Source organism: Moschus berezovskii, chromosome 18 (assembly GCF_049115385.1).
Source record: "Moschus berezovskii isolate FMDL1 chromosome 18, NW_MosBer_1.0, whole genome shotgun sequence".
In the NCBI taxonomy this organism is placed as follows: Eukaryota; Metazoa; Chordata; class Mammalia; order Artiodactyla; family Moschidae; genus Moschus; species Moschus berezovskii.
In genome coordinates, this window is record NC_142477.1 from 73,870,585 (window position 1) to 73,887,296 (window position 16,712).

Sequence of the window (16,712 nt, forward strand, 5' to 3'; positions counted from 1 at the left end):
GTGCACACACTGTATCCTCAATATCACTCGTCTGTCAGTGAGTGGTATCCACTGTATCTCTGTGTGCACACACTGTATCCTCTGTCACTCATCTGTCAGTGAGTGGTATCCACTGTATCTCTGTGTGCACACACTGTATCCTCTGTCACTCATCTGTCGGTGAGTGGTATCCACTGTATCTCTGTGTGCACACACTGATTCTTTATCCTCTGTCACTCATCTGTCAGTGGATGTGTAGGTTGTCTCTGTCCCTTGGCTGTGAATCGTGCTGCAGTGCACACTGGGGTGCTTATCTGTTTGAGTTAGAGCTCTACCTGGATTTGTACCCAGAGGTGGGATTGCTAAATCATTTGTCAAGTGTTTCTGGTTTTGTGCAGAACTTCCTTACTGTTCTCTCATTGCTGCACCAATCTATATTCCCACCAACAGTGTGGGAGGGTTCCCTTTTCTCCACATCCTCTCCAGCTGTGGATTTGTTATTGTAGATTTGTAGATTTTTTAAATGATGGCTATTCTGACCCATGAAGTGATATTTCATCATAGTTTTGATTTGCATTTCTCTGGATCAAACCAGTCCATTCTAAGGAGATCAATCCTGGGTGTTCATTGGAAGGACTGATGCTAAAGCTGAAACTCCAATACTTTGGCCACCTCATGCGAAGAGTTGACTCACTGGAAAAGATTCTGATACTGGTAGGGATTGGGGGCGGGAGGAGACGGGGATGACAGAGAATGAGATGGCTGGATGGCATCACCGACTCGATGGACATGAGTTTGAGTGAACTCTGGGAGTTGGCGATGGACAGGGAGGCCTGGCGTGCTGTGATTCATGGGGTCGCGGAGAGTCGGACACGACTGAGCGACTGAACTGAACTGAACTGAATAATTAGTGATAGGGAGCATCTTTTCGTGTGTTTGTTAGCCATCTCTGTGTCTTCTTTGGAGAAATGTCTGTTTAGATCTTGTGCCCGTTTTTCAATTGGCGTGTTTGCTTTTTGTTGTTGAGTTGAATGAGCTGTTTATTTATTTTGGAAATTGAGCCTGGTCAGTTGCATCATATGTAAATATTTTTTCCCGGTCCGTGGGCTGTGTTTTCCCTTAGTTCACGGTTTCCTTTGCTGTACACAAGCTTGTGTACTACTTGGGATTCTTGATCTAGGCACCATCTCCTACTTCTGCATTTTTTAAATTTCGGTAACAGCTTTATTGAGATAGAATTCACATACCATGCAAGTCCGTGATTTAAGGAATAAACTTCAGTGGTTTTCAGTATAGTTAGAAAGTTGTGCCGCCGTCACCACAGTCAGCGTTAGAGCGGCTCGTCGCCCACAGGAAGCCCTGCGCGTGAGCAGTCCCTCTCCGTTTCTCCTTGCTCCATCTCAGTGCCCCCACCAGCCTTCGGCAACCACTTCTCTGTTTTCTGTGTCCATAGATTTATCGATTTTGGACGTTTCATATGCGTGGAATCATATACTATGTGGCCTTTGTGACTGGCTTGTATTCTGTTCTTATCACCTCCTTCCCTGCTTGCCTCTTCTCTCTCCTTTTATTTTTTTTTCCTCTCCCATTTCTCTTCTCTTTCTCACAGGGTTAGAGCTTGAAGGGAAGTCCATAAGTAATAGAGAAGCAGTTAGGTGCCAGCCACAGCACTCAGCACCTCACAGGCTGTGTCTCCCTTAATCATAGTATCACTTACTCGTATGAGGCAGGAATGGTTCAACCCCTGTTTTTCAGATGAGGAAGTTGTGGCTCAGAAAAAAGGAGCTATTCAAAGTCACACAGCCTAAAGGTGACAGAGTCAGGATTTGAACCCTTGTCTGTCTGTAGACAGCAGATGTATTAACAACCTGCTGTCTATCTGCCCAGTATTTAAGGATCTCAGGAGGATGGAGACTGTATCTGTTTTTTACTTCTGTACCCCCAAAGCCAGCACAGTACCTGGGATATGGTGGATTTGCAATAAATGTTGTTAAATCAACGAAAATCCATCTCCCCATTAGCCTCCTGCTGCTGCTGCTGCTGCTAAGTCACTTCAGTTGTGTCCGACTCTGTGTGACCCCATAGACGGAAGCCCACCAGGCTCCCCCGTCCCTGGGATTCTCCAGACAAGAACACTGGAATGGGCTGCCATTGCCTTCTCCAATGTGTGAAAGTGAAGTCGCTCAGTCGTGTCCGACCCTTAGCGACCCCACGGACTGCAGCCTACCAGGCTCCTCCATCCATGGAATTTTCTAGGCAAGAGCACTGGAGTGGCTTGCCATTGCCTTCTCCGAGCCTCCTGCTAATACCCCGAAAACCAGGGAATGTTTTCCTCTCCATTCTCTCCTCTAACCCTGTATGGTCCACAGCAGGTACTCAGAGAGCCATTCCTTTATGAACGCACATTTGAATGAATGATGGGTACAGAGAGTGAGCAGATGACTATGAGCCAGTGCATGAGTGTGGTATGTGTCCCGAGCATCTTTTTTTTGGTCATGCTGGGGCTTCCCTGTGGCACGTGGGCTTCTCTAGTTGCCATGTGTGGGCTTAGTTGCCCCACAGCATGTGAGATCTTAGTTCCCCAACCAGAGACAGAACCCATGTTCCCTGCTTTGGAAAACTGATCTTTTTTTTTTTTTTTACTTCTTATTTTGTATTGGGGTATAGCTGATTCTGAAGCTGGAGCAGTACTTTGGCCACCTGATGCAAAGTGCCGACTCATTGGAAAAGACCCTGATGCTGGGAAAGATTGAGGGCAGGAGGAGAAGCGGGAGACAGAGGATGAGATGGTTGGATGGCATCATTGACTCCATGGACATGAGTCTGGGCAAACTCCGGGAGATGATGAAAGACAGAGAAGCCTGGTGTGCTGCAGTCCATGGGGTCACAAAGAACAGTCAGACAGGACCAAGCGACTTAACACCACCACTAGTTGATTAACAAGCAGTGCTGTAACAGTTTCAGGTGAACAGTCAAGGGACTCAGTAGTACATACACATATATCCATTCTCCCCCAAACTCCCTCCCATCCAGGCTGTGGAAGGTGGATTCTTAACCACTAGACCACCAGGGAAGTCCCCTAAGGGTCTTCAGTCCCTTTTCTAGACCTCTGAAGCACCCACCGTTTTTCCTCAGCTCCGACGCCTCCCGCCTCGCGTCCCGGGACAGTGGCCCAGTGAGCCCAGGAGGAGGTGCTTCCCGGAGGCACATTGTGCATCTCACCACCACTGGCTCTGCCCAAGCTGCTCCAGAGACTTCTTATGCCCAGTGCTCTTCAGTCCATGCAGACATCAGGGGGGCTGTCTGAAGTGGTCTTTAAAGAACCTGAGTTGAAGCCTCTGAAACTTATTTTTATAAAATTCAAATCCCATTTCTCACAGGGAAACTGAGGGGATGGTAGAAATACCTCCAAGACTGTAAGGGGTTTTTATCTGCTCCTATTATTTTTCTCCCAGTCTGTTCTTACTAACTTCAAGTCCATAGAGCAAACTCTCAAGATACCCTACTGGGCTTCAAGATATGCCCAGTTCTCCCATTTTTCTGTTACAGAACATGTACGTTATTCTGATGTGAAACACATGCCTGTTTCTTAACGTCTTTTCACATCAGGGCTGTTCCTCCTCCCACTACCAGTCAGCCTTCTTTTCGCTGCTTTCCTCTGAGCCCCTGCCCCGCCTCTCTTGCTCTCTGCCTTTTGTTGTTGTTCGGTCACCAAGTCATGTCTGATTCTCTGTGACCCCATGGACTGCAGCACGCTAGGCTTCCCTCTCCCTCTCTGCCTTTAACCTAGCTCTTAGCCCACTACCTACTTTCTCATGGAAAGCACTCAAGGCCATTCTTTGAATGGAACTTGGCATGTCAAAATCCAGCTTATTCGTCACAACCCTGCGTCATCTGGGAAGACTCCCTGGGTTCACAGTGGTGTCCCTTCTCTACCCTTTTGGTAGTTTCTGTGTAGGCTTCCCAAGTGGCTCAGTGGTAAAGAATCCACCTGCCAACGCAGTAGGCATGGGTTTGATCCCTGGGTTGGGAAGATCCCCTGGAGGAGGAATTCTCCAGTATTCTTGCCTGAAAGATTCCATGGACAGAGGAGCCTGGCAGGCTGCAGTCCATAGCATCACAAACACACACGCATGCACAGTGGGTCCATACATTTCAGTCCTTAACTGCGGGCAGGCCCTTATTTCTGTCCATAACGCTTTCTTGTTTTAATTCTGCTTTTGGCTGCGCCAGGTCTGTCTTGTTGCACACAGCTTTCTCTAGTTGCAGCGAGCAGGGCCTGCTCTCTTGTGGTGCACGGTCCCCCACTGCAGTGGCTTCTCATTGCAGAGGCTCTAGGGTACTTGGGTCTCAGTAGCTGTGGTGTGTGGACTCAGTTGCAGTGGGGCACAGGCTTAGTTGCTCCACAGCAGGGGAATCTTCCCAGACCAGGGATCAAACCTGTGTTTCCTTCATTGGCAGGAGGATCCTTAACCGCTGGACCACCAGGGAAATCCCATAATGCTTTCCTGACGTTATGAGGAATGAATGTTATTCTCCCCCATTCTTCAGAGATTGACTTTTGAATTCCAGTCATCTTCCCTTGGCACGTTGAATAGATTATTCCATTCTCTTCTTATATCGACCATTGCTAGTGAGGTGCTGCTATCCACCTGCTCCCTGTTCTCTTTTTCATAGCTGTCATTACTCTGATTTTCTCAGGAGTTCCTCACTGTCTTTAAAATGCTGACATTTCACTAAAGCATGTCTAGGTACATTTCTTTATTTTTATCCTGCTCAGCATATGGTGGATCTTTTCAATTATAGGACTAGGAGATCTACCTATAAAATTTCCCACTTGTACATAATTAAATACTGACTATCTTCACTCTTTATTCTTCCCCTCTGGAATGGTTATGAAACAGTATGAGAACTCCATGTCTCTTAACTTTCCTTTCGTATTTTTCATCTTCGTCACTTTGTTCTGCATTCCTGGAGTACTCTGCTTCATCTTTTAGTCCATTAATTGTTTTTTTTAACAATTCAGTCTCTTTCTTATTTTACTACAGCAGCTATCACTTTTATTTCCAAGAGCTCTTACTGATTCTTTTACATAGTTACCTGTTCATGTTTCGCAGTAGCCTATTCTTTCATGATTTCTATACTGTTCTTTATCTAAGAATATTAAATGTGTTATTGTTCACGATCTCTTTTCTCAATGTTAAATCCTTTGAAGTGGTGTTGGTATTTATTTCAGTTCTTTTCATAGTGTTAGTACTTGGGCTCTACAAAAAGAGGCACAGACAGTCAAAAACCCAGCTGGGGAGTATCTCCAAGGGGCTGGTTGACTTCCAGTGGCTTCAGTGCCAGATTAGAGACTATGAGCAGTGTCATGTCTCTGACCCACGCTCACCTTTCCACTGTTTCCACTTGTGAGCAATCACTTCATTCTCTCCGCCTGCTTTACAGAGATGGAATGAAGGGCACAGAGGGGTCAACCGGCATGGTTGCTTCTGCCCTGGTATCCCAGGTAATCAGTCCCCGATGACTTTCCCCCGGACCTCACTAATCCCAGATTCTGCTTCCTGGAAGCCTGGCAGGCCTTTGCAGCAGAACCCCCTGTAGCATTCCTGGGCCACTGCCCCCACTTTCAGCTTCCATCCATTAGTGATTCCTCACCATTCCTGGTCCACTAACCTTCTCTGCCTCCTTCCGAGCTTGGCTTTGTGTTCGTTTATTCATTTCCTGGCTTTATTGCATTAAAAGAAAACTGCTGTTCATTCCAGCTCCCATCTTGAAACCAGAAGTCCGCTTTGCAAATTATAAAAGTGTTTTGTTTTTTCTCCCAAGAGTGCTGAAAACCATGATAAAACCTTTTCCTTTAAGATGAGGAGTTTCCAGCATTTTGTGCAAACACACACCACTGTTTGAGCATGCCAGCTAACAGGACATTCGCTGATAAGTACCAGCACTCATTGGCTTAGAACATTACAAAATCCACCAGGATATCCCAGACATTGTGCCGATGCTGAGGGCTGACTGTGTGCCACAGGGAGTGAGTGGATCCCTGGGGTTTTCTGGGGAGCTGGGGAGTCTCCCTTCAAGGCCCCACCCCCACTTCAAGCAAACCCATTCCCCTTTCTTGTTTCTGGCTTTTATCCTGTCTGTTTTTGCTCAGGCTGAGCCAATAAATAGCTCACATACCCAGCATTCTTTTCCAGAAGCACAGATGTAACCCGTCTTTGAAACTTCTCTGTTTTATTTTTCTATGATGTTGGCATAGGTTCTGCCAGTGGTGACTTGAAGGAATCAGGTGAGAAATAGTTGTCCCTAAAGTTTTTGGTTTAACCAAGTACTCTTCTCTTAACATGATAAACAGTTATCCTTTGTTTTCTTCTCTTTCAGTTTTGCTTCCTGGTTCAATTCAGCACCATCTTAGTGTGCAGAATTCATTAATGGAAGCACAGCATTCTAGCAGTATAGCTATGGGAATACCTTAGTTCTTTGTGTGGTCTATGTATCTTCAAGGCATGTTTTACTAGCAATGATATGATGATACAGGCACTTATCTGTGCCAGGTCCCTATATCCATGATAACTAATCTTCACAGAAGTCCCAGGAGGTTGATGATATGTTCAGCCCATTCTATACATGTGTTTGAGACAAAGAGAGGTTAGGTAAATGTCCAAGGTTACATACCTACGAAGTGGTGGAACTGGGATTTGAGCTTAGATCTCTCCTGTTTTAAAGTCTGTGCTCTTTTCTTTCATCTCCATTCTTGTGATTTTGCATTTGCTTTTACCAGCCAACCTTGGAGATACTGCAGGTTTAGTTCCAGACTACCACTATAAAGCCAAATTACAATAAAGCGAGTCATGTGAATGTTTTGGTTTCCTAGTGCATATAAAAATTATGTTGGAATTCCCTGGTGCTCCAGTAGTTAGGGCTGTACGCTTCCACTTCAGGGACTGTGGGTTCAGTCCCTAGTCAGGGAACTAAGATTCCACATGCCAAACAGCGGAGCCAGAAAAAAAATGTTATGTTGACACTACACTGTAGTCCATTAAGCATTATGTCTTAAAAAAAGTGCAGACTTTAATTTTAAAAATACTTAATTGCTTAAAATAATGTTACCAGTCATCTGAAGCTTCAGTGAGTCATAATCTTTTTGTAACAATGACATCAAAGATCACTGATCACAGATCGCCATTACTCTTATGATAACAATGAAAAAGTTTGAAATATGATGTTGTTCAGTCGCTAAGTCCTGTTGGACTCTGCAGCCCCATGGACTTCAGCCCCCCAGGCTCGCCTGGCCTTCACTATATGGACCTTTGTTAGCTTTTTAATATGCTATCTATCTAGGTTTGTCGTAGCTTTCCTTCCAAAGAACATACATCTTTTGATTTCATGGCTGCAGTCACTGTCCACAGTGATTTTGGAGCCCCAGAGAAGAAAATCTGTCACTGCTTCCATTTATTCCCTGTTTGCCATGAAATGATGGAACTGGATGCCATAATCTTAGTTTTTTGAATGTTGAATTTTAATCAGCTTTTTCACTCTCCTCTTTCACCCTCATCAAGAGACTCTTTAGTTCCTCTTCATTTTCTGCCATTAGAGTGGTATCATCTGCATACCTGAGGTTGTTGATATCTCTCCCAGCAATGTTGATTCCAGCTTGTGCTTCATCTAGCTCAGCATTTTGCGTGATGTACTCTGCATATAAATCAAATAAGCAGGGTGACAGTATACAACCTTGTCATACTCCTTTCCCAATTTTGAACCAGTCAGTTGTCCCATATTCAGTTTTAACTGTTGCTTCTTGACCTGCATACAGATTTCTCAGGAAACAGGTAAGGTGGTCTGATGTTCCCATCTCTTTAAGAATTTTCCAGTTGGTTGTGATCCACACAGTCAAAGGCTTCCCTGATGGCTCACTGGGTAAATAATCCACCTGTAATGCAGGAGACACAGGAGTTGCAGGTTCGAACCCTGGGTCAGGAAGATCCCTTGAAGGAAGAAATGGCAACCCAGTCCAGTATCCTTGCCTGAAAACTCCCATGCACAGAGAAGCCTGGTGGACTACAGTCCAAAGGGTGGCAGAGGGTCAGACAGGACTGAGCAACTAAGCGCAAGCACACAGAATAAGTCCACAGTCAAAGACTTGAGCGCAATCAGTGAAAAAGAAGTAGATATTTTCCTGGAATTCCCTAGCTTTCCCTATGATCCAAGGAATGTTGGCAAATTGATCTTTGGATCCTCTGCCTTTGGTAAACCCAGCTTGTACATCTGGAAGTTCTCAGATCACATACACATGAAGCCTAGCTTGAAGGATTTTGAGCATAACCTTGCTAGCATCTGAGATAAGCGCAGTTGCACAGTAGTTTGAACATTCCTTGGCATTGCCCTTCTTTGGGATTAGAATGAAAACTGACCTTTTCCAATCCTGTAGTGAGAATGACCAAAATGTGACAGGAAGATATGAAGGCAGCAACTGCTGTTGAAAAAATGGCACCAATAGACTTGCTCAATGCAGCGTTGCATAGACCTTCAATTTGTTAAAAAAAAAAAATGCAGTATCTGTAGAGCACAATTGAGTGAAGCACAAGAAAACAAGGTATGTCTGTATTCACAATAACTCTTAGCTTCTCTCTAGTAATTGAAAACTACCATACGTGAACATTAAGAACACAAATACACAGGGACTTCCCTGGTGGTCCAAGGGGCCTGGGTTCCACACCTGGTCAGGGAACTAGACCCCACAGGCCGCAACTAAGAGTTCACATGCTGCATCCTGCATGCCACAGCTAAGACTCAGTGCAGTCAAATAAATAAATAAAAGTAAATTTTAAAAAATTTTAAATTAAAATTTCCTTTTAACAACAACAAAACTAAAAAGAACAAAAATGTTTAGAGCTTCTGCCACAGTACATGGGAGAGTGTAAGCTTAGCAAATCCTCTCTGATGTATTAATTTGGTTACTGTTCTGTCTTCATTTGCTCATGTACATACTTTAAATTTACGGATGTGCCAGCAATGACTTATATGCCAAGAATCACCTGTAATCATCACCAGACCTAGCATGTGTTGGTAAGATGCTGGTCACCCGCACATAAAAGACTTCTATTTCTCATTACCCTTTCCTGGAGAGACTCCAATGGGATGTGTTAAATATATGCCTGCCATGTGCCTGCTGCATTCCCAGTGCTCTCCACTGAAGTTTAATTACTAGTAGGTAGCATTTTCCCTCCCTTACCAAGCTCTGTTGCACACATCCCCTTCTGTGGTCATCATGGAAATCCTGCAAGTGGGCGTGATTATTCTTCCCCTGCTCTCTGTTTTGTGGCATGGCGTCTCAGGCCCGGGGCTGACCGCGGCTGTTCAGGCAGCCAGAACCGAGCCCAGCCTCTGCCCCTGTGCTGGGTCTGTGGCTGCCCTTCCTCTCTGGTCTGGGCGGCAGAGTGCAACAGCAGAACTGCACCCACAGCTCTCAGCCTCGGCGGTTTCTCACTTCAGGCACCATTTCCCTTCCCCCGCCCCAAGCAGGGTCCACTTTTCAGGGCAGGGCTGGGTTGTGGTGAACACTCGGGCTCTGGAGCCTGCTCCCCAGCCTTTGACTCCCACCTCTACCCCTGACATTCTGTGTGAGCCTCTGCGAGTTCTTCAGCTCTCGTGGGGCTGCGCTCTGCAAGTGTACAATGGCGTGAAAATCCCTGTCTTCTCAGGCGGTTGTAATGATTAGTCAGCTCTCCTGTGCACAGAGCCTGCTGACGTATTGCTGTGTATTAGTTTGCTCAGGCTGCCCTCACAAAAGACCACAGACTGGTTGATTTAAACAGCAGAGGTGTATTTTCTCGTATTCTTAAGGCTGGATGTTCAAGATCAAGGTGTCAGGTTTAGCCTCTCTCCTTGGTTCACAGCCGGTCACCTCCCTGGGTTCACACATGGTCTTCCCTCATGCTGGATGTTCTGTGTCCTAATCACCTCTTATAAGGATAACAATTCAGAACCCCACCCCAACCACCCCATTTTAACCTAATTACCTCTTTAAAAGCTCTGTTTCCAAATATAGTCATGGTCTAAGGGAGGTTAGGGCTTAGCGCGTGAATGGGGGGGGGACCTCAATGCAGCCAGTAACATGGTAAACCTTGCACCCGTGTGAATTCAGCCACATGGTGCTAAACAAAAAGGAGACTGGAAGCATAAGATCTTAAATAATATGAGTGATTCTGCCCACCGTTGCAGTCAATGAGCATGTGTCCCAGAGGGAGAGAGATGAGAGGGGAGTCTGTTTCACTTCCATCAGCATCGGTTCCCCTGTATCCAAACATGAGTGGGTGTGACTCCCACAGTTAAGGATGCACGTTTTTCATACACCATGCCTGTAAACACCAGCCAGCTTCTTTGTCTGGTGCTCAACCAAAGGAGCAATGATCAAGGCTAGTTTGGGCTGTACTGGGGGTTTGTCTTGAACCACTTCAGAATTTTAGCAGACACTGCTGCTGGCGTGCCCGGCATACCCACCCCCTGACTGCTTCCTGCCCTCTATGCTCACCTGAGGGCACCACCCTGAAAGGGGGGAGGTTAATGTCCAGGCCATGGTGGGACTAGGAGTCAGGAGGTCAGTGTCCCCACCCCGTGTCTGATTCTGTACTGTCTCTCATAGGGTCCTGTTGGATTAAGCCCCACTGGCCTCGAGCCTTAACCTGTTCCTAACTGGCTCTCCCTTTCCTCACCCACTTCCTGGAACCATCTCTCAAATTACCTACCTACACCAGAGTTCATGTCTCAAGGACTGCTTTTGAAAGGAATCCAAAAGTAGACAAGCACCTACCCTTGTGTAAGATGTTTCTTATACACAGCAGTCTCCATAGATGGTCCCCCCCGTAGATACGGTCTGGGAACCTGCCAAATGTCAAAAGTCTCTGATTCTAGAACCGGAGTCGCCCGTGGGTTCTCCCAGCCCACCCTGGCCCCCGGTCCTGCCTCCATTCTTACTCAGTGCTTTCCTCTGCCCTCCCTTTCAGGTGATCGAGAAGAACTTAAGCGGCTGGTGGTACATTCAGATCGAAGATAAGGAGGGATGGGCCCCAGCGACCTTCATTGACAAGTATAAGAAGACTAGCAATGCCTCAAGACCCAACTTCCTGGCTCCCTTGCCCAACGAGGTGGCACAGCTCCGGCTGGGGGACACGGCAGCAATGGAGAACAGCTTGGTCAGTGAAGCCAGCGGGCCCTCCCGGCCCCTGCCCGATGCCCCACACGGCGCGGGGGACTCCGGGACACCGTGGGCCAAAGACTGGAAGGGTGGTAAGGAGGTGCTAAGGAAGGCGTCTTCAGACACGTCTTCGTGTGCAGGCTACGAGGAGATCTCAGACCCCGACCTGGAGGAAAAACCCAGCCTCCCTCCCCGGAAAGAATCCATCATCAAGTCGGAAGGGGAACTGCAGGAGCGACAGAGGATGGAGCAGTTCAGGGGTTCTTCACCCAAGCCACCTGGCATGATCTTGCCAATGATCCCAGCCAAACACGCCCCGCCAGCCCGGGACAGCAGGAAACTGGAGCCCAAACCTGACAAAAGCAAGTTGTTCCAGCTGAAAAATGAGATGGGACTGGAATGTGGCCACAAAGTGTTGGCCAAGGAAGTGAAAAAGCCCAACCTGCGACCTATCTCCAGATCCAAAGCTGACCTGCCGGAGGAGAAGCCGGAAGCTGTTCCCCAGAACCTTTTCTTGAAGTCCAAACCTCAGGTTAGGCCAAAACCAGCTCCTTCCCCCAGGACAGAGCCACCTCAGGGCGAAGACCAAGTGGACATCTGTAACCTCCGGAGCAAGCTCAGGCCTGCCAAGTCCCAGGAGAAGGCCTCCGTAGACGGAGAGAGCAGCCACCAGGTGGGAGGAGGCCAGGATGGGGCCTTCAGTCGTGGCTTCCCTCCAGGGGAGGGGCCTGGCCGTGCCCAGGACAGGACGAGCAAGCAGGAGGGGCCCAGCCCAAAGGAGGCGCCCTGCAGAGCCCCTCCAAGGCCAGCCAAGACTGCGGATCCTGTGCCTAAGGGCGCGCCAGTCCCTCTCCAAGAGGCTTCCCTCCAGAGACCTGTGGTCCCGCCTCGGAGACCACCACCCCCCAAGAAAACCTCCTCATCATCTAGGCCCCTTGCAGAGGTCAGAGGGCCCCTTCCAGAGGTCAGAGGGCCCCTTCCAGAGGTCAGAGGGCCGCAGCGGGAGAGCAGCGAAGGCAAGGCAGCTCCTGGCCCAGGCCGGGCCCTGCTTGTCCCCCCGAAAGCCAAACCTTTTCTTTCCAACTCCTCAGGGGGCCAGGATGACATGCGAGGCAAAGGTGGGCTGGGGCCACGGATGATGGGCAAGACAGGAGAAAACAAGGAGAAGGTGGCTGCAGGCCCCTTCCCTAGCACAGAAGGGAGCACCGATGGCCCGAAGGACTTGTACGTGGCCATGGCCAACTTTGAAGGAGACCAAGACACCAGCGGCTTCCAGGAGGGGACGGTGTTCGAGGTCCATGAAAAGAACAGCAGCGGCTGGTGGTTCTGCCAGGTCCAGAGTGGAGCCCCATCCTGGGAAGGGTGGATTCCTTCCAACTATCTCAGAAAGAAGCCCTAGCCGCCTCCTCTCCTGCCTGGAGGTCTTGCTCATCCCTGCTGGCTTTACCCACATATTTAATATGCCTCTTAATTTATCATCCTCCACGCAATGTCAAAGGAAGGAAGACTGGAATACTGTGGTTTCTTCCCGGGGTGGAGAGTGATCCCTCCCATCACAGCATCCCCTGGAGGCTCCAAGGCCACACCCCTTTCTCTCGACTCAACATCCCTGCCTTAAGTCCAGTGGCATTACCGCCCAGCAGCTGCCTGCCCACCCAGCAGTGGGACCCTGACTCTCTGAGGCTTCTGGGACCAGAACCCATCATCTGGAGAAACTGCAGAAAGGGTTTCTCATTGTTCGGATCAGACAGAGTCCTAAGAACGTCCCCAGCTTCCTACCCAGTTCATTCATGTCCAGCAACTTGATTCACTCGCTTTCCAAATGCCTGGTCCCAGAAAGAACTTTCTCGTGTAGAAGTCGGCTCCGTTGCTGATCCCAGGGAGGTGTCCTCTTCCCCAAGGCCTCAGGTCCCCGGGCCTCTCAGGTTCAAGCAGATGCAGCTGCCCCAGGCATGGGGCCTGGAGGCCCGCCCAGCCGTCCTCCCTTCTGTGCTGGGACCCTGATCAGCTCTAGAGGAGTGCAGCCAGCTTCAAGCACGCTTCACTTTCCTGCTGTAGACTGTGGTCCGACCCAAGGCATTTAAATAAGAGTCCCCAGTCTGCTTTGGGGGGGCCTTTCACTTCTGCTTCCCTAGTGCAAGAATCTCAAAGTTTGTTTGAGAAAGGGGACCCTTCACAGGCCACGCGCCTTGGGAACTCCTCTTTGCTGAGTAGCTAATTGGTGCCAGACGCTGTACTTGGCACTTTCCCTTCATGTGGGGCCCTCACAGTGGCCCTCTCTGATCCAGTGTACCTGTTGTATAGATGAGGAAACTGGGGTTGGGTGTGCCCAGGGGCACGCTAGCTGGGAAGAGTTGGAAAGGGGGTGTGAGTCTAGGCTGGCCTGACTTCCATGCCTGTGCCCTGTGAGAGCCAACCAGGCGAGGAAGAGGGAGATGCAGCAGGCTTCCCTGGGTATGCGTCAGGGGGCCACGTGGCTGCTCCCGCTCCCTCCACCCCTCCAACCCCTTGTGGCATTTGCTGACGGCAGCCCTGAATCCTGCAGCTGCACCACCCAGGGGCTGCCCAGCATCCTGGTGTTGCCACGGAGCCCTGCTTTCTGCTGTTGTGCTGGTGCCCCCCGGGAGATAGAACTTATGAAGCAAGGGGAGCCAAGGTGGTCTCACATGCCAGTGCCAGAGGGCCCCAGTGGCTCAAGGGCCAGCGGCTGGATCTCTAGCAAACTGAGCAGAGTTAAGCAGTAGCCCCACAGTGGGGCCCCGGGGCCAGGCAGAGCCTTCTGTCTCTCCGCTGCTGCTTCTTGCTGCTCTCTGGTTCTCCAGGAGTAGTTTTCTTCCTTTGCTTTTTTTCCCACGCACTCTCCTTCTCTGTGGTCTCGTGGGAAAGAACCCAGGGCAGCCCTTGCACCCATTTGACTGATGTGGTTCCCCGAGGCACAGCTACACTAGAGAGCAAGAATCAGGACCCAGGGTTTCTGGCTCCTAGTCCACAGCCTGTGGCCCACCTTGCCGGGCTGGGGTGGGGCTGGGGGACGACATGAGAGGGCAGCACCCGCCCTATCGCCGCCTTCTCTGCAGGACAGGAAGTAGCCCCGTCCTGCCCCAGAGGCTCTGACTCAGAGCCATCGTCTGCTGCCGTGTTCTTGTGGCTTGCTGGGGGGCTGCTCGCAGTGCCAAGAACAGTCCTCTACACTCTCCCCAACTCGCGTCCCCTCCCCTCCCCACTGCCACGTGGGCTGTGGACGCTGCTGCAGAAGGAGCCACCCCTGATCCACAGTAGCATCTTTATTCCTTCCTTCAGCAGGTCTACATCCCACACCCCAGGGTCTGGGGCAGGGCTCCAAGGTTCCCTTGCAGCACCTGCTTGCCCCTTGGCCCTGTGCCCGGAACTTTGGGCGGGTCAGTAGCAGCCAGGGGCAGGAGGGAGAACGGGAGAGGGCCGCCCACCCTCCAAGGTCCCCTCATCTGGGAGGAGGCCCCGTAGCATGTTTCCCTGAGGTTTTGACCCACGTTGGTTTAAACACCATTTGTGAAGCTGTTATGTAGGATTTGACTACCTTTCAAAAGACAGACCTCTCAAATTTTTTTTTCCAATTCTTTCTCTGCCTTCATGAAACTTTTCTACTATTTTGTGAGCGCCTACTATGTGCCAGGTGCTGAGTAAAGACCAGGCTGTGGGTGGCTCCATGCCTGGCTGTGAAGAGCTTGGGTTCTTGTGTGCAGATTCCACTGAAGGGGTTTGTCTTTGACCTCATCTCCTCCTCCCAGGGGTCAGCTCGGTGGAAAGGACAGCTTCCCCCTTTCCCGGGGCAGAAAGTTGTCCCTGCACTTGAAAGAATTCGCCTTTTTATTATTATTCTGGCATGAACTGAAGGCACTAAAGCCACACTTCTCTTCACCATTCTTTCTTGGGGATGCCTCTGTCGCCTGAGTCTCATCTCTCCAGCTCTTCTATCACAATGATGGCCCTTCCCCAGGCAGCTGCAAGGGATGGTCCTGGTGGCCAGGGGCGCTCCCTCACTGTCTTCACCTGGGGACATAGGTTTACACCATCCAGGACTGTAGCCACCACTCTGTGAGCCTTTGATGGAACAAATGCAAACTTCCTGGACCTGCAGTCACCATCGTGGCACATATCATAGGAATGGCGTGGGGTCATAGGAGTATCCGCCGTGCCGAGTGCCGGGCAGGTTACCGGTGCCTCAGTACTCCCTCTTTCACTTCAACCCTGTGAGGTGCATAGAATCACCCCCAATCTGCAGTGAGAACATTGGGGTTCAGAGGATGAAGTCACGTGCCCAGCGTCATCCAAACAGTGACCAAGCCAAGACTTGAATCCGGAAATTTTTCTCCGCAGGGCCCATGACCTTTCCTCTGCCATCAGCAGTGAAATGTTGATGATGCTTTCAGGGAAGCAGTGGCCCTCCCTCTTAATTTAGATTTTTCCTCCCCAGCCCCACAATCACACATGTCAGTAGCTCACAGGCCAAATGCCAGTCCAAAAAAGGAAGGCATCCTTGGGATGGCTATCTTATCTTACATCCTAGGGCAAAACTACAGCTTGTGGTAGCATTAAATCTTAGGGGAAAACTGAGTTTTAGGACCACTGCTTGATAAAATAAGCCTTTGCTCAAGTTTTTTACTCTCAATTTATTTGCCATTTGATGGATATATGTCCTGGTCTCAGGATGATACTTGGGGAGAGCTGGGCTACAGCTTAAAGCACTTTTAATGCCCTGCGCTACCAGGGCCTCGCTGGAGCCCTGCCAGGCTTCCAATAGGTGTGTTAGGCGTCCTCCACAAAGCCTCTCCCTGTGATTGGTTTCTTAGGCCAAGTTCTTGGCCTTAAAACATTTCTGGGCCCACTGGGGATTTCCCAATCAAGTAGAATGTAGGAAAACAAACTTGTTACATTAAAGGACCAATGCCAAATCTCCCCAAAGTTTGGAAGGCCCTGTGCTTAGGCTGAGAGATGGGACAGTCTAGTATTTATTGTTTGTGCTGAGTGGGATGGAGAAAAAACGGCTCCTGCCCTCAAATAGCTGGCAAGTCAACATCAAGAACAGGAACGTGCGTGGCTTGGCTCAGCTCCCATCCTCTAGTTTCTGAGTCTCGGGCTGCTCTCTGGGAGGGCTTGCCCTTCACTGTGGGCTGTGACATTGGACACAAAGCAGCCTGAGTCACGTGTGGCGGTCCTGTCCCCACCTCCATTGTCCAGGCCCACCCTTCAGGGCTTCTGCTGCAAACAGCCATATATGCCATAGACCAAAGATGACCTGTCGTCAGACCATGGGGCCTGAAAGAGGAGGAGGCTGGGTGGCATTGAGGCCTGAGGGTGCAGAGGGCCCTCCCTTGGCCTAGAGGGATTGCTCCTACTTGGCTAAGGTTCTCATGGCCAGATGTGCCTCAGCCCATGAAGATCACAGAGCTGTGGAGTTGCAGGGTTAAAACCAGTGGGCTCCAGAGTGGTCCAGCCCCATGGGGGTGATGTCTGCTTTCTGGTGCTACCTTGCCAAGTTCTCAAGCCACCCATTGTG

At 49.6% G+C, this 16,712-nt stretch overlaps 1 protein-coding gene across 2 annotated transcripts in view; it reads left to right on the forward strand.

Moving 5' to 3' along the window:
• Positions 1-16,379, forward strand: part of SH3PXD2B (SH3 and PX domains 2B) — a 120,886-nt gene extending 104,507 nt beyond the window's left edge. For both annotated transcript variants that reach the window (XM_088827767.1, XM_055421828.2), the window contains one exon: positions 10,986-16,379. In XM_088827767.1, the coding sequence (XP_088683893.1) occupies positions 10,986-12,575 (1,590 nt within the window). In that variant the 3' untranslated portion in view covers positions 12,576-16,379. The remainder of the gene's footprint in view (positions 1-10,985) is intronic.
• The last annotated feature ends 333 nt before the right edge of the window (positions 16,380-16,712 follow it).